The following is a 15,446-nucleotide window of genomic DNA, read 5'->3' on the forward strand; positions in this document are numbered from 1 at the left end:
GTTATCCAACTGGCAAGATTCAGTCTGCCACCATGCTATAGGCTTTGGCTAGACATGAGGCATCTTAGCCTGCTCCCAGACTCATGGGGAACAGACAGCACATTATCACTATGCAGCTGTACAGTTAAGGCCCAGCACTAGCTGACTCAGTGTTCAGCCCTGCTTCCTGGTGGACAGACCTGTATAAAATCGGTGACTACATGAGAGGAGCAACTGAGCAACCTTGGTATTAACTTTTTCACTATTTTATCCAAGGAGGGGGGCTCAAAGAGCCACGTCTGCTCTTTACATGTGAAAATACATCTCTCCCGGTTTTGCTTCTAACTTACTTTCACCACTGTCTCCACAGTGAGCATTTACATGTTTCCATATTGTACTGCAAACACGCCTGTGTAGCCATTTTAAAGTAATTGACCCCAGTATAGTTCAGTAAAGGACTAGAAATGGTTGCACTGGCCTAATTATTGGTAAGTTTAATTCTCCAGTGACTGCTGCTGTTACTACCCTTTGTTACAGGGTATCTGGCACCACATTTAACTTGGTATTGCCAACAGCTGTGTGTAACAGTAAATGGGTATCTGTTTATATGTAATTTTTGCCATCTGGAAGTTGCTCTTGCAACTGAGTGAATGGAAAGAGGGGAAAATGAGGACAATGGAAAATAGAAACATTTAAATCGTAACGTAAAGAATCAGCAAAAGAAGAGCATTCATTGCTAGCACAGTCACTGCTGTGTGTGAGGGTCTTCAGGCTCACAGGAAACTAGACATTAAGCAGAACTATTCAGCTACTGCAAAGGGCAGTAAATTCCTGAAATTCAGTTCAATAACATCTGCTTAAACATGATGATATCTCAGAAGGAGAGAGAGAGAGCAGAAAGTGCTTACACAGCATAACCACCCCAACAGCTTTGCTGATACCGCTCTGTACCTGCAGGTTCCCAGGGCACAGCAGCATCAGAGCTCCCAGCTCTATATGGTAGGGTTTAAATTGCAAAAAAACTGAAAATATGCAAACAAGAAAGTAGGTAGGAAGGGAAACAAATGTCAACATTTGCTATTAGAAAAAGTAGTAAATGTGCATAGCATACAGCACAGCTCACTGAAACAGATGGTTGGGATTTCTCATGGGAAGCTCAGGGATTAGGGCCCCAGCAGCACCTGGAAAGCAAGAATATATGTAGGTATTTTGTTGCTGAGTGGAAGTTCACTAGAGTGGCTTGAGCAGGGCATGAAACAAACCTAGCTGCTTTCAATCTTAACTGTGAGATGTCTGGAGTCCAGGGCTTTGAGAAAACTCATTACTTCTTAAAAATTGCTCAATTTTATGGGTTGTTTCCAACCTCTCCTTATTAATACAAAGTACAGAGCAATCAGGATCATGAAACAGTGTCTCATAGTTGTTTCGAGGGAAAATGTAAGTACTGTATACCTACGCACAACACTGGGCTACGCACCATGTGATGTTTCAGAGCCAAACTAAGTGGACAGCTAACAGTGACTAAGTGGTGCCACATCCCTCAAAGAACCATCTCACCCACTTCACACCCCAACACAACTAACCAGAGCTGATTTGATACAAACAACATAGTGAACCTTTCCAGGCAAGCTCACTTGGTCAGGCTAGTTTAAAGGAATAAATCAGAAAAGTATTTTCACTAGGAATACTTCCTAAGTATCTGCTTGGGAAGGCAATCCAGGTGGATTTTCTTAACTGCTGTGCAGCAGCTTCATCATTCATCTTTACCTGAAATCCATGGATCTGTGCTTGCCCCTGGCCCTGCAGTTTTCTCTCCATCCTCAAAAGCAATCCAAAAAAGTAAATAAAATATTATGGGTGCACACATACTTTTGTGCCTGTGTGTGTACGGGGAGCAGTAGAATAGTTTCTCACGCTCACCACGCTTTTCTGTTCTGTTGCCCACCTCATACAAAGCGCTGTTTCTTTTACTATTTCTTTTTTCAGAGCCTCTTCAAAAGGAAGTGCAGAGCATGGCGTTTCTAGAAGTCATATCAAAACTCCGCAGCCATGAGAACAAAACTGTTGCCCAGCAGGCCTCACTAACAGAGCAGAGACTTGCTGTAGAAAGCTGAGGAAGGTCTTGTTTCCAATGCATCCCATCACAGATTTCACCTTTGTCCTCCGTCCTGCTGCCGCTCCTGCTGTGTTTTCCACTGTATCACTTGTGCATGCGTGTAACGTTCCCACACAAATTGATGAACTGCTGTAGGTACCCATCCAAAAAGGTTTCTACAAATTCATAGGTGGTGTTAACATGAACCTGTCTCCACCTGTAACTGTTCTACTTGTATTCTTGTTGCTTGGGCCACATAATAGAATGTGCATGTTGTAGTCCTATGATGATGTAGAAGTGGTACTACACAATAACTCTTTCCTCACGCCCCCTAACTGCATAACAATGTACTACTAAATTAGGGACGATACAAGATGCAGCAAGTCCAGACTAGTATGCTGACTGTAGGATTAAGCAGTAAACCTAGATCAATTTTTGGTGCTTTGGAGGTTCAGGTTTGAATGCAATGTACTGCTCATTCACTGGTCTTGCCTATTAATGTCAAACTCGTGGTACCTAGAGGTAACAAATAAAAATTTCAGTGCCCTCACTTTATCCTGTGGTTCGTCCTTTTTTGTAATTACATGTGGAAGCTGTGACTGCACCACCATGCACTGGTGAGGAGCCCTTGTCATTCCTGGCTTTGGCCCCTACACAATCACTGCCTTTCAGTTGAGCGAATACAAAGGAAACTATTCCAACCTCTTTCACTGTGTATGCTCACACAGCAGCACTGTGTGGTTTAACAATTGTGCGTTTTAACAGGAATACTCTGTACAACCCGAGCGCTGTCGAACTCACTTGGCATTGCAGTTTTGTTTGTTGGGGTTTTTTATAGATGGATTTTTAAAGGTGCATCTTGCAGCTTTTCAACAGAACCCCATCAAGTGATCCTGTTCTCCTGTCCTAGGTAAAGGAGTTGGGAAATGGGCAGTTTAAGCATCTTATCTCATAGCTGCTCTCTTTAGGTTTGTAACATGCCAGCAGGCAAACCAACAGACAACTCTTTGGCAACACAAGGAGCAGTTGGGACAGCAGTTTCCAGCAAGCCTGCACGTTATTTTTGCCTGTGCGAGGCCATAGTCTAGCTTGATTAAGCCTACAGTGCACACAGGTCATAAGATCTATAACACTTTAAGGTGAATTCAGCACTTCCAGTGCCAGCCTCAGAAGTTTCAAGCTCCTTTTTTATCAGCAGAGTGGCAGACCCAGAGGCCAAGCACCCATTCGATCCCATGCCGTGTGGTTGCAAAAATGCTGCTTTTGACCTTCCCAGATTCAGTTCCCAAATCCATGAAACCACTGGCTATCCCACCAACACTGTGATAGGAAGATGCCAGTCATGATGGGAAAGGGATTACACAAGCTGGGTATGAAAAGAAACTTGCCTCAGTCAGTTTAAGCTGAGACACTACCAAAACACAGTGGATGCTACAGGAATATTCACACAGCAGAGATTCCATATCCATTTAATCCAGTACCAGAAACACACAGAAAAAGCTTCTAATACTAAACAGTACTAAAGCCTCTTATTAAAAAAAACCATACATTCAAAAGCCATTTGCTTGTAATAGTGCAATAAAGCTACTGATAAGAGCACAGAGCTGTGAACACAGACCGGACCCCATGACATCAGGCTCCAAATAACACAGAACCTCTGCACTGATGAACATAACCAGCATGTTTACAATCACAGTTCACAGTGGACCCACGCAAGCCCAGGTTCTCTCAGGCATGGAAATAAGTTCCATTGGTTTAAGCAAATCCCAAAATACTTTTGAAAGACCGGTTATCAGAGACGTACCTAGTTATACAGAGAGACTGTTCTTTTTGACATCAGTATAAACTGCAAGCGCTCACACAAGCTGATAACCAACGAAGTTGTGACACCAACAAAATTCCCCATTTACCTGGTTGTCTGGAGTCAGGTTAAGCATTAGCGATATCCTTATTACCAAATTTTTATTAGGGATACCACTGTCGCGGCAAGCACAAAGGCCAGCACTGATACCCACTTTCAGATGGTTTCTCTGGATGGACTATCAAGTGAATATTACATTTCTAGATAAAAGCTGTGCTAAGCCTATACACAGACGGAAAGCCTGCTCAAGGGCAAAGATGGGCGTTTCTCGCAGTAAGAGGAGGTAATTGAAGAGACTATGCCTATCCACACAAATGCTGTGCCATTGTAGGACATGCTGCAGTCTGCACATCACTTCTAAATGACTAGTAAATCATTTATCCTCCGAACCTCTTAGTAAGAGAAACAGGATCTAAGGACATTACAATCATATGCATTTCACTACTTTACTGTAGTCAACTGAATCGATACTGCCGACAACAGTTCTGATTAGATGCTTAGTAGACGGATTACATCTAAGCAAAGCTTGACATCTGCTGCTCAGACTATTTTTATGACGGCGATGCCAGTCATCAGGCCTTTTCATTAACTTACTGCTACAGCAAACCAAGCTGAAGTGGTCACTGCTGCCACACTGCACAGGGCAGGTAGCACCTCCCTGGTGTGTTACACTTGTCTGCACCTGTATGGCTTCTGCAAGACCTAACAGCACACCAGTCAGGCAGATAGACAGCATACATACATTTTTACATTTCACAGTGTGGAAATACCAGGCAAAGTTTCACTTTGGGTAAGGCACAAACCCCAACAATATGGATCTTTGAACCAGAGGACCCATTGGTCAAATGAGACCACAAGACCCAGAAAAGGTCATTTGTTTCAGAACCCCTAGAAATGGAAACTAGCCACAGTTTCAAGAAACAGTATGCAAGTCTGCTAAGAGTTTGACAGAATGCAGGGAGCCACTCTAGTCTCCTCCTCCATCATGAAAATGGCTATTGATGTGTCCCATCTCTTGCACATTACAAGATTTAGGCAATGCCCTTGACTTTGCTTCTTTTTGGTTGACTTCCATTTTCTCCTCACCTCCCCTCCTGCCGTCCCCAGGGCCTCCACATTTGCATTCTTATTTTGCCAAGTCATTTCCACACATTCAGATAAATGTATATGCCTGAAATATGCAAAAGGGTTTGGACTTCAGTTTGGATAGAGATGTGCTTTTAAATCACAGTGGTGTTTTGTGGACAAAATTGTAGTTTTGAGATACAGGATTAGCTTGCTCTACAGTTTTTGAAATACTGGGGAAAAAAAAAAAAAAGGAGGGTTCCTCCTCCTCCTCTGTCTAAACAAGCACAAGACATCATTACCTATTTTTACCTGCACAATAAAATAAGTCAGCTCTCATTACTTCTGCTTAAGGACATGTTGCACTTAGAAAAGTGAAATTCCCACCTCCCTTTACAAAAGCTTAATTAAGTAATGAAATCCCCTCGGTGCTGCTCCCTGCAAAGCAGCAACTTCTGAACACTTCAGGGTCACCAGAATGATAATGGGAAAGCTCCAACAGTTGTACTAACCAGCAGCTGCAGCGCTCAGGAACACCAACAACCTGTCAGAGAAAAGCAAAGTGTGTTCATTAGCCAGAGACTTCAACAACAGCTGACAGTAGGTATGGGATCTTCTCACCTGAGGATGTGCTCTTCATGTATTAGCTTATTATTCATTCAAGGGCAGCCGCTGGTACCGTGATAATGTGTTTTATGACTTAATCAGAACACAGTATTTTATGCTGTATATGAGAGACTTGGGGATTTATTTCCCCTATTAGTTTAGGGGAGAGCAGGCAGGGGGTCTTCTCCTGGAGAAACTTTGCATGAACCTATCTTTGCACCGTTAATGTTGAGTGCTACCACCAAGAGTACACATTCACAACATCATATTTCACGCAATTTTATTTATAAAATTGTAATTATCTAACAAATTGCATATAAAATGATTTACTTCAAGTAAATACAGAATACTGCACAACTATTAAAACTATTGTATTGTCCATCATAAGTGTATTAAAACACTCCTAAAAAATGCCTCTATTAAAAAACAAAACCCAAAGAACACAAGTAGCATGATCAAGACCACTTTCAATAGCTTAAAATGAATTACCAGGAAGTTGCATTAACTTCCTAAGTAGACTCCAGTTACATCCATTGAGATCAGCATGTGATACAACACCACAGTCTAATGCTAAAGATGACAATATATTATGCACCTGGATCTATGCTTTTCTCCTAGACTGAAGGTAACCAGCCCAAAATCAGAAAACTAAAGCTCAAGTCAAACTCTACCAGGCATGCAGTTCTGTTATAGCAATACTTTCAATCAGTAAGTGTAGTTGGCTTTTACAATCAATTTTACAACTCATAAGAAAAAAAAGGAACACAAGAGAATACATTCGTATAAAAAGGAATGATACACAAAAGGTAAATATCGACACCTTGCTGTCCACCGCAGGATGAACCAGAGAGAGAGATTCAGTTGGAACTAATCTGGAATATACATATCAGAGACAGGTGTGAGCCACAAAACCCAAATCACAATCTCCCCGTTACTCAAGGTAATTCCAGGTCCATCTCTACTCTGTATACAGCGTGAACATGAAAACACATATAGATGGATCTTTTTATTAACACATCTATATTGTCAAAACACAAAAGACAACTAGCAGTGCTACCTGGTGCACGCTGGGAGTCACAACACTTATTTTTATACTGCATGTTAAGGGAGACAGATTATTTTATTTTTTCAAGTGGCAAAATTTGGTATCTAACAGATCCAACAGGTGAGTTTTGTTTTGTTTGCTTTAGACAGTTTCATGACCAATTACAGGTATCTGAAAAAGCTTCAGAGAGAAGACAAAAATGGGAGGGAGAACTGGAACCTTCAATGGTGCTTGACACCTGTTTAGATCTAATCTCCTTCCTAGGTATTTGCAGAACTGTCATTTCAATGTACCCAAAAGGCACACACCACAAGAAGGGAAACAGAAATTCACATAAGAGTTTCTCTTGTAACCAACATTGTTAATCAGAATCAATTTTACCAAGGGCATGTCTAAAGTAGTAAAATCACAGATTAGCATCAGGACAGTTCTTATAGCACCATGTTTAGTCTTGCCACAAGTGATGGCAACCTGCCATAACTGGTAGGGGGTGCTGACTCTGACCCTCCATTTTACAGTCTAATGCTGTTCTACTGCCAAGTAGCAAAGAGAAAAGGCAAGGAAGGTCCTGCTGCTAACCAGAGCCCGGCAGGCTGGCCAGGGCTTCACCTCCCTCAGATGCACGCTGCACGGCGGCTGGGCGGACACTAGAGGGCAGGCGATGAAAGCACTGCCGCCTCACCTCCAGGGTCAGGTGTAGCCTCAGCGACCACTCGCTTTTCTTCAGCAAACTCTCACGATGGACACCTTTCGTATCCATAATAAACACTTCTAGGGTGAAAAGCAGTCATGTGCAAGAATCACTTAATCTGCATGCTACTATTTACATGTCAAACATTATTTACACACCAGAACTACAATTAGCATCTCTCTCAAAGGGGAGAGAGGGTGGCGTTCAGCACAGAGTACACTTAAGCAAGCATCTCTGTAGCTTCAGACTCTAAGGGGCACAATCAAAATTATTGGTTTTGAAGTAAAGAGATCCTACTGCTACTGAAACAGACACACAGAGACAAATCAAACATTTGCCCATTAGACTATTTGATTTAAAAAAAAAAAAAAAAAAAAAAGACAGATTAAAGAAAGGCCTGTGAATATGGAGAGCATTTAGAAAGCAGAGGAGCAAGGACTGTGATACCCTTTGGCAGGGCTCAGTGGGGAGTTTGGAAATGGCTTTAAAGCCAGGGATACTGCTGAAGCTACCAGACCTCCTGTTAGCAATGCCACCATCCCATACAAATGGCCTAGCAAACAGAGCTATTTCACACTCCACACAGGCCTCATAACAAATTTCTGAACAACTACTGGGCATTGCAGATAATTAGACTGACCTCCAAACTTGAATCTACCCCAGCACCACACCAGGCAGAAACTGCCAAGAAGTCATACTGCCTACTGTATCTTATTGCTTTAGAAAATGAGCCCACATAGCCAGCAGTTGTGCTTTAGTTGCAGCTCACCTGAAGTTTTCACAAAAGTTCCTGGAAGAAAGCTTGCTTGCATTTGGCAGGCTCTGACAATAATAGATTGATTCCCAAGGCCTCCCACAAACTTCCCAAACTGGACACCTAAGCTGCTGAGTAGCTGCTGATGGGGCATTTCTAGGACATCTTACTCAATCTGTAGACAAAAAATGTGGGATTTAAACATGCAATATAGACAGCTAATCCTGAACATTCAGTATGCAACCATCAAACAACTGCAAAAATGAGGAATATAAGAGCTTCTCTTGGGAGCAGGGAAGGGAGAAGTATCAGCATCTGCAGCAATAGATCAAGCTCTAGAAAAATGAGTTATTTAGTGGTTTTTATGAGAACAGTCAGTCTTTCTGGGACTCAGCAGAAGTGTTGCACATTTGTGTGTGAGAACAAGATTTGCTCACCTCAGAGCGTTTACCTTCCTATCAGTCTGACACTGCCAACAGCATGTCCAGCAGACTGGAACTCAGAACAGCGTGACAAGACAGAAGGCCAGTACAGTACAACTGCAGAAATTCAAGTAGAAAAATTAAGTTGTCTTCAGAAGCCCACAGCAGCAACAGCAGCACTCAAGACCAGTGGCAACAAGGAATGTTTCTGTACTGTAGGCTTTATTTTTCCTTTTTCTCCAAACCAAAGCACTGGGTCACAATCAAGGATCTGAGGTGGATGGGTTAGTTCCTCAACCACGCTTCCCTGATTTCTCCCCACACCATTTTGTCTCAGTGCAGTAACACTGGTGCTGATGATCAGTCTGCCCTGCTGCTACCAGGCAAAATGGTGTGTCCCTTTGTGGGGAAACAAACACCAGTAACTCCTCAAGTTAGGAGTGGCTAAGAAAAACATAACACTGCGGTGAGGTGGAACCAACTTTATTAAGGACAGTGATTTATAATTGCTTTCAAAGGCTTAAAAATAATAAAATAAAAAATTACTGAGTCATAACTGGCCTTTAACAGCAGATACCAAAGGATATGGCGGCTGCCTGATTCAGAGCCAGTCAGTGGGAGTTAACCAGAAGAAGATGAGGTAATGCTCAAAGACAGGAGGACAACAGGACTGTCTGAGGCATCTGTGGAACACTGGTGTGCCTACCACCAGCATTCAGAAGGGAAAATACTACAGACGACTAAAGCACAGAAAGGCAAAATGTGCAAGGGTACATATACTATCATGGTTTAAGAGTCATAGGGCCTGAAAGGACCTTAATAGGTCATCAGACCAGCCTTCTAACCATTCCCCAGAACAGGGAAGCTTTGAAAGCAATGCATTCATCTCTTCTAATCCACATACTTCATTTTAGAAAACTCATTTCAGAAATACGCTAAGCTGTTACAAAGAGGTGCTACACACTCTTTGCCACCACCTGACCAAAGCAGGAGCCAAGAGCTCACAGCTTTCAGGACTGGTTCTGCAGTTACTGAGAAAGGTCATACAACAAGATATATTAATACAAAGTGCAATAAAACTACTCAAGCCATGGTCAGCTTTGTAAGTTCACTATTAGTGAAGAAGAACAAATCAAAAACTTTAAGATGGATGGAGTCTGATCTAATTCTTCTTCCACTATTTGTGCTTTATCCAAATTCTACTCTCTTCTGTCCAATTCAAAGAGTCTGCCTTGGCTGATCCCAATACACACTTCTACTTTAAAACTTTGATTCCATTGTTTCAAGAAAGCTTTTTGTTGCATTTAGAGCAACAAAGGGAGACACATCTTCATAGCAAGGATTTGTTCACAGGCAGTAAGCATTTACTCTGGCAAAAGGTGTTCTCTCCAACTTCCAAGGGAATGGGTATGATCTTTCCATAATCACATGCATTTACTAGTAAGTTTGGAATAGACTGTACTAAAACATATGCACATATTTAAAGCACTGGAGTGTCACAGATTCTTACTCCACAGCTCATGCAAGTAAAAAGAGTTAAAGAAAAAAGAAAAATGAAAGACCAAAGCCTCAGCTAGGAACAGACCAAAAAAGAAGTTTTGCACAAATATATCAAAGCACTAATATTAGTGAGATCCCTAAATACATTAGGTTACACTAAATTCCAGAAAAACAAAAGATTTAGCCATCTCAAATACATATGTTTTCTTTTTTTTTTTTTAAGTTAATATATCATTCATTCTTTGAATAATATTATTCACTTGGACCCAACATTCACACTTCTTTCATACATTTATACAGTTATATTCCATCCTTGCCTTAAGAGACTGATGTCCTAAGGTATGGCAGCAACCAAAGGCTCTTCAACCCTTGTTTGTCAAATACAAAACTCCTTTCCCTTCATACAAGGGTGGAGAAGGAAGAAAGATGTCAATAAAATTAGGCAATTCTCCCTGTGAGCTTGCCGATTCCAACCTCAAAGTACTACAGGGAGATGGTTGGAAGCTTATGTAAAAAAAAAAAAAATTTCCCTTGTTTTAAAAACAATCTCTTTTACTGTACAATAGATGCATAGAAAGTTGCTTCCTGCTCGATGGGTTTAGGCCTGTAGCTATGTTTAGCTGTGAAAACAAGATTGTTCCTTTACAGAGTGGTGAAGAGAGAGACCATCTCAGGAATATTTGGCAGCTATCAAAGAGCTCATGACACGAAGAATAAACAGCATATCCACAGACTACAACGATGCAAATCTGTCCCACTGAATACACCAATTTTAAAAAAGTGTCCACTTGTTACTCAGGATCAAGAATACAGTAGAGATTCACGGCTCAAGAGCTTTCAAACTGGTGGTTTAAAAGAAAAAGAACTGTCAGTGAGCAGCAGGTTTTAAATAGCCCACTCTTCTCTCCCCCACCCCAAAGAAACATGAGTTCACTGCAATATCAGGAACTTATACTTGAGACTACTTGGGAGAGAAGACTTCCCTGTCACCCATGTCCATACAGCTTGGTGTCGGAGCGATACACTGGAGGTTTCAGAGGGTTTCGGTTGTCCAGTGTCTTCTTGTGGTTACGTCAGCAGTTTTACCAGCTGGCTCTGACAGCCTCAATGTCACTAACCAAATTCTGGGCTAAGCATATCCCAAATATCTGGAAGAGACAACAGTTTATTCATTTGGAGCATCGGACAACTCTTTTCACACAGGCAACACTCCTTAGGTTTTACAGAACTTTGATATGAAAACAAGCAACAGAAAGTTAGAAATCAAATTAACAGTAAGTGTTGGAAGAAGGAAAAGAATTGAAAAAAATCCTGTAACCCCAGGAATTTCATTGTGCCACTGGACTCTGGGAAACTAAACAATTCTAGACTTGCTTCAGAAAAGCAACTGTAAAGGCTTTTTGCTGCTCATTGAAGCACCACCAGAAATAGTAGGCCTGTACAGGCTTAAAAATCCCTACATAAACTTTATCTAACACAGAGCATTAATTTTAACCTGCAGACAGTTGAAACTGAAAAAAATGCATCCCTACAAACAAAATATTAAATACTCCTTAACACAAAGAAAGCTTCATGCATTTAGCTCCCTTCACTAAAACCTACAGACGTTATATTTCTAAGTGCAACTGACTATTTCTAGTTCTCTTACACAGTTCCCCCCTTCTGTGTTCTATTTATCTGTTATTCTTCTGTTTAACTCATTACAGGGAACATGATGCTTACCTGCAGTAATGCTATCCCAATGAATATACCAGCAACTATGGTAAGATTGTCTTGCAACCATTTCTCAAATTGAGGGACACAGCCTTTAGTGTAGATAACAATCTGCTGATCAACTTCCTGCCAAGAAAAGGAGCAAAGGAAACAGATAATTACATTCAACTACCCCATCAGCAGAAAAACCTGTTCTTGCAGGAGCTATTCAGCTCCTTAAGGTACCAAAACTTACTGGTTTTTGCCTTGCATCATAGCCACACTGAGTGTTAATAACATCTTCCTAGAAGAGAGAGACAAACAGAAGAGAGGCAATCAGTGAAGCGTATCCCAAACACCATCTCCCAACTCCCAGAGTTGTTCCTGTGTGTAATAAGACAAACACACTAACTTTGGTCACCATATTGCTGTTTAAAAACCCCTTCCCTCTTCCATTCAGTGCTATTAATTATTTGCAACAAACAAAAGCATGTGGGCAAAAAATATTTTCAGCTCTTAGGGCAGCAAGCTTAAAACTGGGCCTCCACCGGAGTGAATTCCATGTTTCAGATGCAAGCATTCAGAAGCCAAAGTAAAGGGATTTGGGGACATCTATTTCAAATGAAAGAACCTTCTGCTGAAAAGGTTTTGTCTATACTGAAAAACATGCCAAGACTGCTGTTAACATTTTCAGGATACAGTCTGTACAGTGTGAAGAGGTGAGAAGGGGCAGTTCTGTTGCAGAAGCTGCAAGTTCTTACTGAGGATGTCTGTAGAAATATATGCAGTAACTAATTCCTTTCCAAAAACTAGGGAGGAAAAAGAAGAGGTGGGGTAATGTGTTCTTACTCCCTGTTCTTTCTTACAGGAGCTTGATAGCAATGGGAAAGGAGGTGGGGGTTTTTTTTCTGCTGCCTCTGCTTAAATATTCTCAAAGCACAGGTAATAAAATAGGCTATGGCAGACTTTTCCTAGTGAACAAGCACTACCCATTAGAAGCTGAAGCTGCATTTACTCTTTATACAGATATCAGGGCAATAAAATGAAGCAACTACTTGTGTCAGCCACAATGGCAGCAAAATATTAAGTTACTGGCTTATATAGCGAGCAGAAGAAGGAGCTACTCAACGAAGTTACAAAAATCAGCCAATATTAGCTAGGTGTACTGAACACCACAATTTAATCAAATTGTGGGGAATGAGAAAGGCAGCCAGCAGAGAAATAGATTTTAAAAAGTAGCCATTTGGAAAAAGGTATCTCCTATCAGCAGTTAAAGCTCCTCTAAGTGCTTCCTCACTTTTCAGAAAGTACATCAACAGGTTGCATCCTGTCAGTTGCCCAAGTTGGACTCTCTCAAAGGACCTTTAAGATTTGAGCAATTCATATCTTTTAATGAGATGAATACTTCTGTTCTAGGATCTAAAATGTAAGTGCCATGCTCTTCAAGGCTGTAAAAGTAGATAAGATTCCAACAGAGGAATTTTAAGCTTTCTTCTTTGTAATGAATTCCTACTTGCTTTATCATTGGTGTCTTCTGCCTTTAGCCTTGGAATTTGTTAACCAAAAGAGAGCGTGAAGAATGAAATGGAAATAAATCAACTTTTCTAGGTCTTGCCTGTACAGGAATTTGGAACATTTCAACCTGCTAAACTACACCAAAGTGAACTATAATTCGCTTTAGATGAGACTTATTTTGGCCTACCTTAAATTTGCTACTTCCTAATTCAAGCTAAACTAAAAGTTAAACTAAAAGTAAGGTCTGTTCAATAAAGCATCCACAGCAGGTATGGACATCTTTACACATTCTTCTTGTCTTTTTAAAATTACTGCTTGTCCTACAGTCACCTGAGATCAGATTTGAGTGTCAGAAATTGTTTGAGGGAACAGCTTCCTGGTAAATTTTCATGTCTTTTAAAATATAGTTCTGGATCATCCAGCAGAAAATGTTGAAGCCATGCATTACTAGTACGGACATGATCAAGAATGAAGGGTAAACTGTAAGGGACGCAGTTCACTGACAGTGAAGGCTTGGAACAGGGATAGGTGTGTGCAAATCAAGATTCTAATGCAAACATATGTCAGTTCTTCAGGGCACAGACTGTCATTCATTACCATACCTAGCACAAACTGGGTCAAATTGGCTGCAGCTTCTGGATACTACATTAAATAATGAGTAATACCTGCTTTAGAGTATCTGGTCTTAGAGCTGCCATTTTTTTTAAGGCAGCAAATGAAATACCCTGATGATATTTAATTGAAAGCTCATATCCTTCAACTCATTAAGGGTTTCTGGTTTTTATACTTGCTAAAATTAATACGGATGTTCAGCCAAGCCCATGGTTCTCTCATTCCAATGAAAAGCAGCAAAAAGCATACAAACAGCATGAAGACTGAAGTTAGCTAAAGAGTTTTGCTGACTCCAGAGAAGTTAGTGGTTAAGCTGAGCTGCAAGAACAAAAAAAATGTAAGTTGATGAGAAGGTAATGACCATGCATGACTTCTAGAAAAAAAAAATAAATCTTAAAGTGATTTAAAATTGGAACAGCAGACCCATCCTACCCTCCTGACCGTCACTTACGGCAGGGTCTTTAGTGCAGCAAGAGAATGGCACACCACAGCGCTCTCTACTTGCGTTGGAATCTGTGCAATTGAAGTAAATATTAAGGTTCCAGTCATCAGCTCCAAAAGCCCCACAGCACTGCCACTAGAACAGAGAAAGAACTTCTTGACTTTCAGAACAAACAAACTGTAGCATTAGTGACATGCATCATTGCTGCCAGTTTCCCTCTAGCTTTCAAAACAAAATCTGAGATCCCCTCCAGCTTCATTGAAGCTGACATGGGTTTGCTTTTTTAAAAATCAATACTATGCCCATACCTATAAGTTATTAAAATTATAATGTGATTAAATTTCTGTTCATACCTGCAACACTGCTCTCTGGAGAGAAACCCATGGAAGTGAGCTTTTAAGCCTACAAAACACCACAGATCTGTACTAGCCCATAAGCTCAGGCCCCAAGGACAATAGAGCCAAGAGTACAATATTCTGTCCAGTGTAATGTGCCCTTGGTTCTCAACAAAACTAATCAGCTCCGAGAGCTACACTGGTATAGCTACTCCTTTTCCCAGTGTGGGGGAAGCTTTGCCTGGCTGTACATCAGACAATATGAACACATTTATCCTGAGCATCACACATTGCACAAACAACATCTTTACTGAAGGCAAGCAGAATACTTCAAAAAGCAAATAATGCCAAAGAGGAGGCCTAGACTGGCAAAACATGCCAACACACAGGAAACTGGTAAGATTTGCTGAACATACGAAGAATGGATTGGAGATCAGTGGAACACTGATGGTTTACAGCCATTTAAAGAGCTAGCCCAATGAACCCACCCATATCCACTTTAAAACAAATGTGCGTATATATATATATAAAAAAATCTAAAAGAAAGAAAAAAAAAACCAAAAACACAATAAAACCCCACAAATCACATTTTTAAGAGGATTGGAATTACAACTCTCTCTAGACGTAGCACAGTTCCCTCTATAATATCTGAACATTGTCTTCAAGTATTTTTTCCACTAGCTGAAAAAGTAGCTTGCTCTCCAGACTCATGCTGTCCCTGACTTATCTGCTAAGATTGCTAATCCATTTAGGAGAATAAGTTTTACGCAGTGCCTGCAAAACTGGACTGTAGCCTTTTGGTTGCATACGAGTGGACCACTGCTTTCAGACT

At 40.9% G+C, this 15,446-nt stretch overlaps 2 protein-coding genes across 7 annotated transcripts in view; one reads left to right on the forward strand and one right to left on the reverse strand.

The window, feature by feature from the left end:
* RAP1GDS1 (Rap1 GTPase-GDP dissociation stimulator 1) overlaps positions 1-2,629 on the forward strand; it is a 99,544-nt gene extending 96,915 nt beyond the window's left edge. For 3 of the 4 annotated variants that reach the window (XM_030492053.1, XM_030492056.1, XM_030492055.1), the window contains one exon: positions 1,966-2,629. In XM_030492053.1, the coding sequence (XP_030347913.1) occupies positions 1,966-2,093 (128 nt within the window). In that variant the 3' untranslated portion in view covers positions 2,094-2,629. The remainder of the gene's footprint in view (positions 1-1,965) is intronic. The other variant, XM_030492054.1, reaches the window with a different exon arrangement.
* Positions 2,630-6,615: 3,986 nt separating this feature from the next.
* TSPAN5 (tetraspanin 5) overlaps positions 6,616-15,446 on the reverse strand; it is an 84,988-nt gene continuing 76,157 nt past the window's right edge. For all 3 annotated transcript variants that reach the window (XM_030492057.1, XM_030492059.1, XM_030492058.1), the window contains 4 exons: positions 14,289-14,414; positions 11,967-12,014; positions 11,741-11,857; positions 6,616-11,166 (listed from right to left, as the gene is read on the reverse strand). In XM_030492057.1, the coding sequence (XP_030347917.1) occupies positions 11,101-11,166; positions 11,741-11,857; positions 11,967-12,014; positions 14,289-14,414 (357 nt within the window). In that variant the 3' untranslated portion in view covers positions 6,616-11,100. The remainder of the gene's footprint in view (positions 11,167-11,740; positions 11,858-11,966; positions 12,015-14,288; positions 14,415-15,446) is intronic.

The sequence above is a fragment of the Strigops habroptila genome, chromosome 7, assembly GCF_004027225.2.
Source record: "Strigops habroptila isolate Jane chromosome 7, bStrHab1.2.pri, whole genome shotgun sequence".
NCBI classification, from domain to species: Eukaryota; Metazoa; Chordata; class Aves; order Psittaciformes; family Psittacidae; genus Strigops; species Strigops habroptila.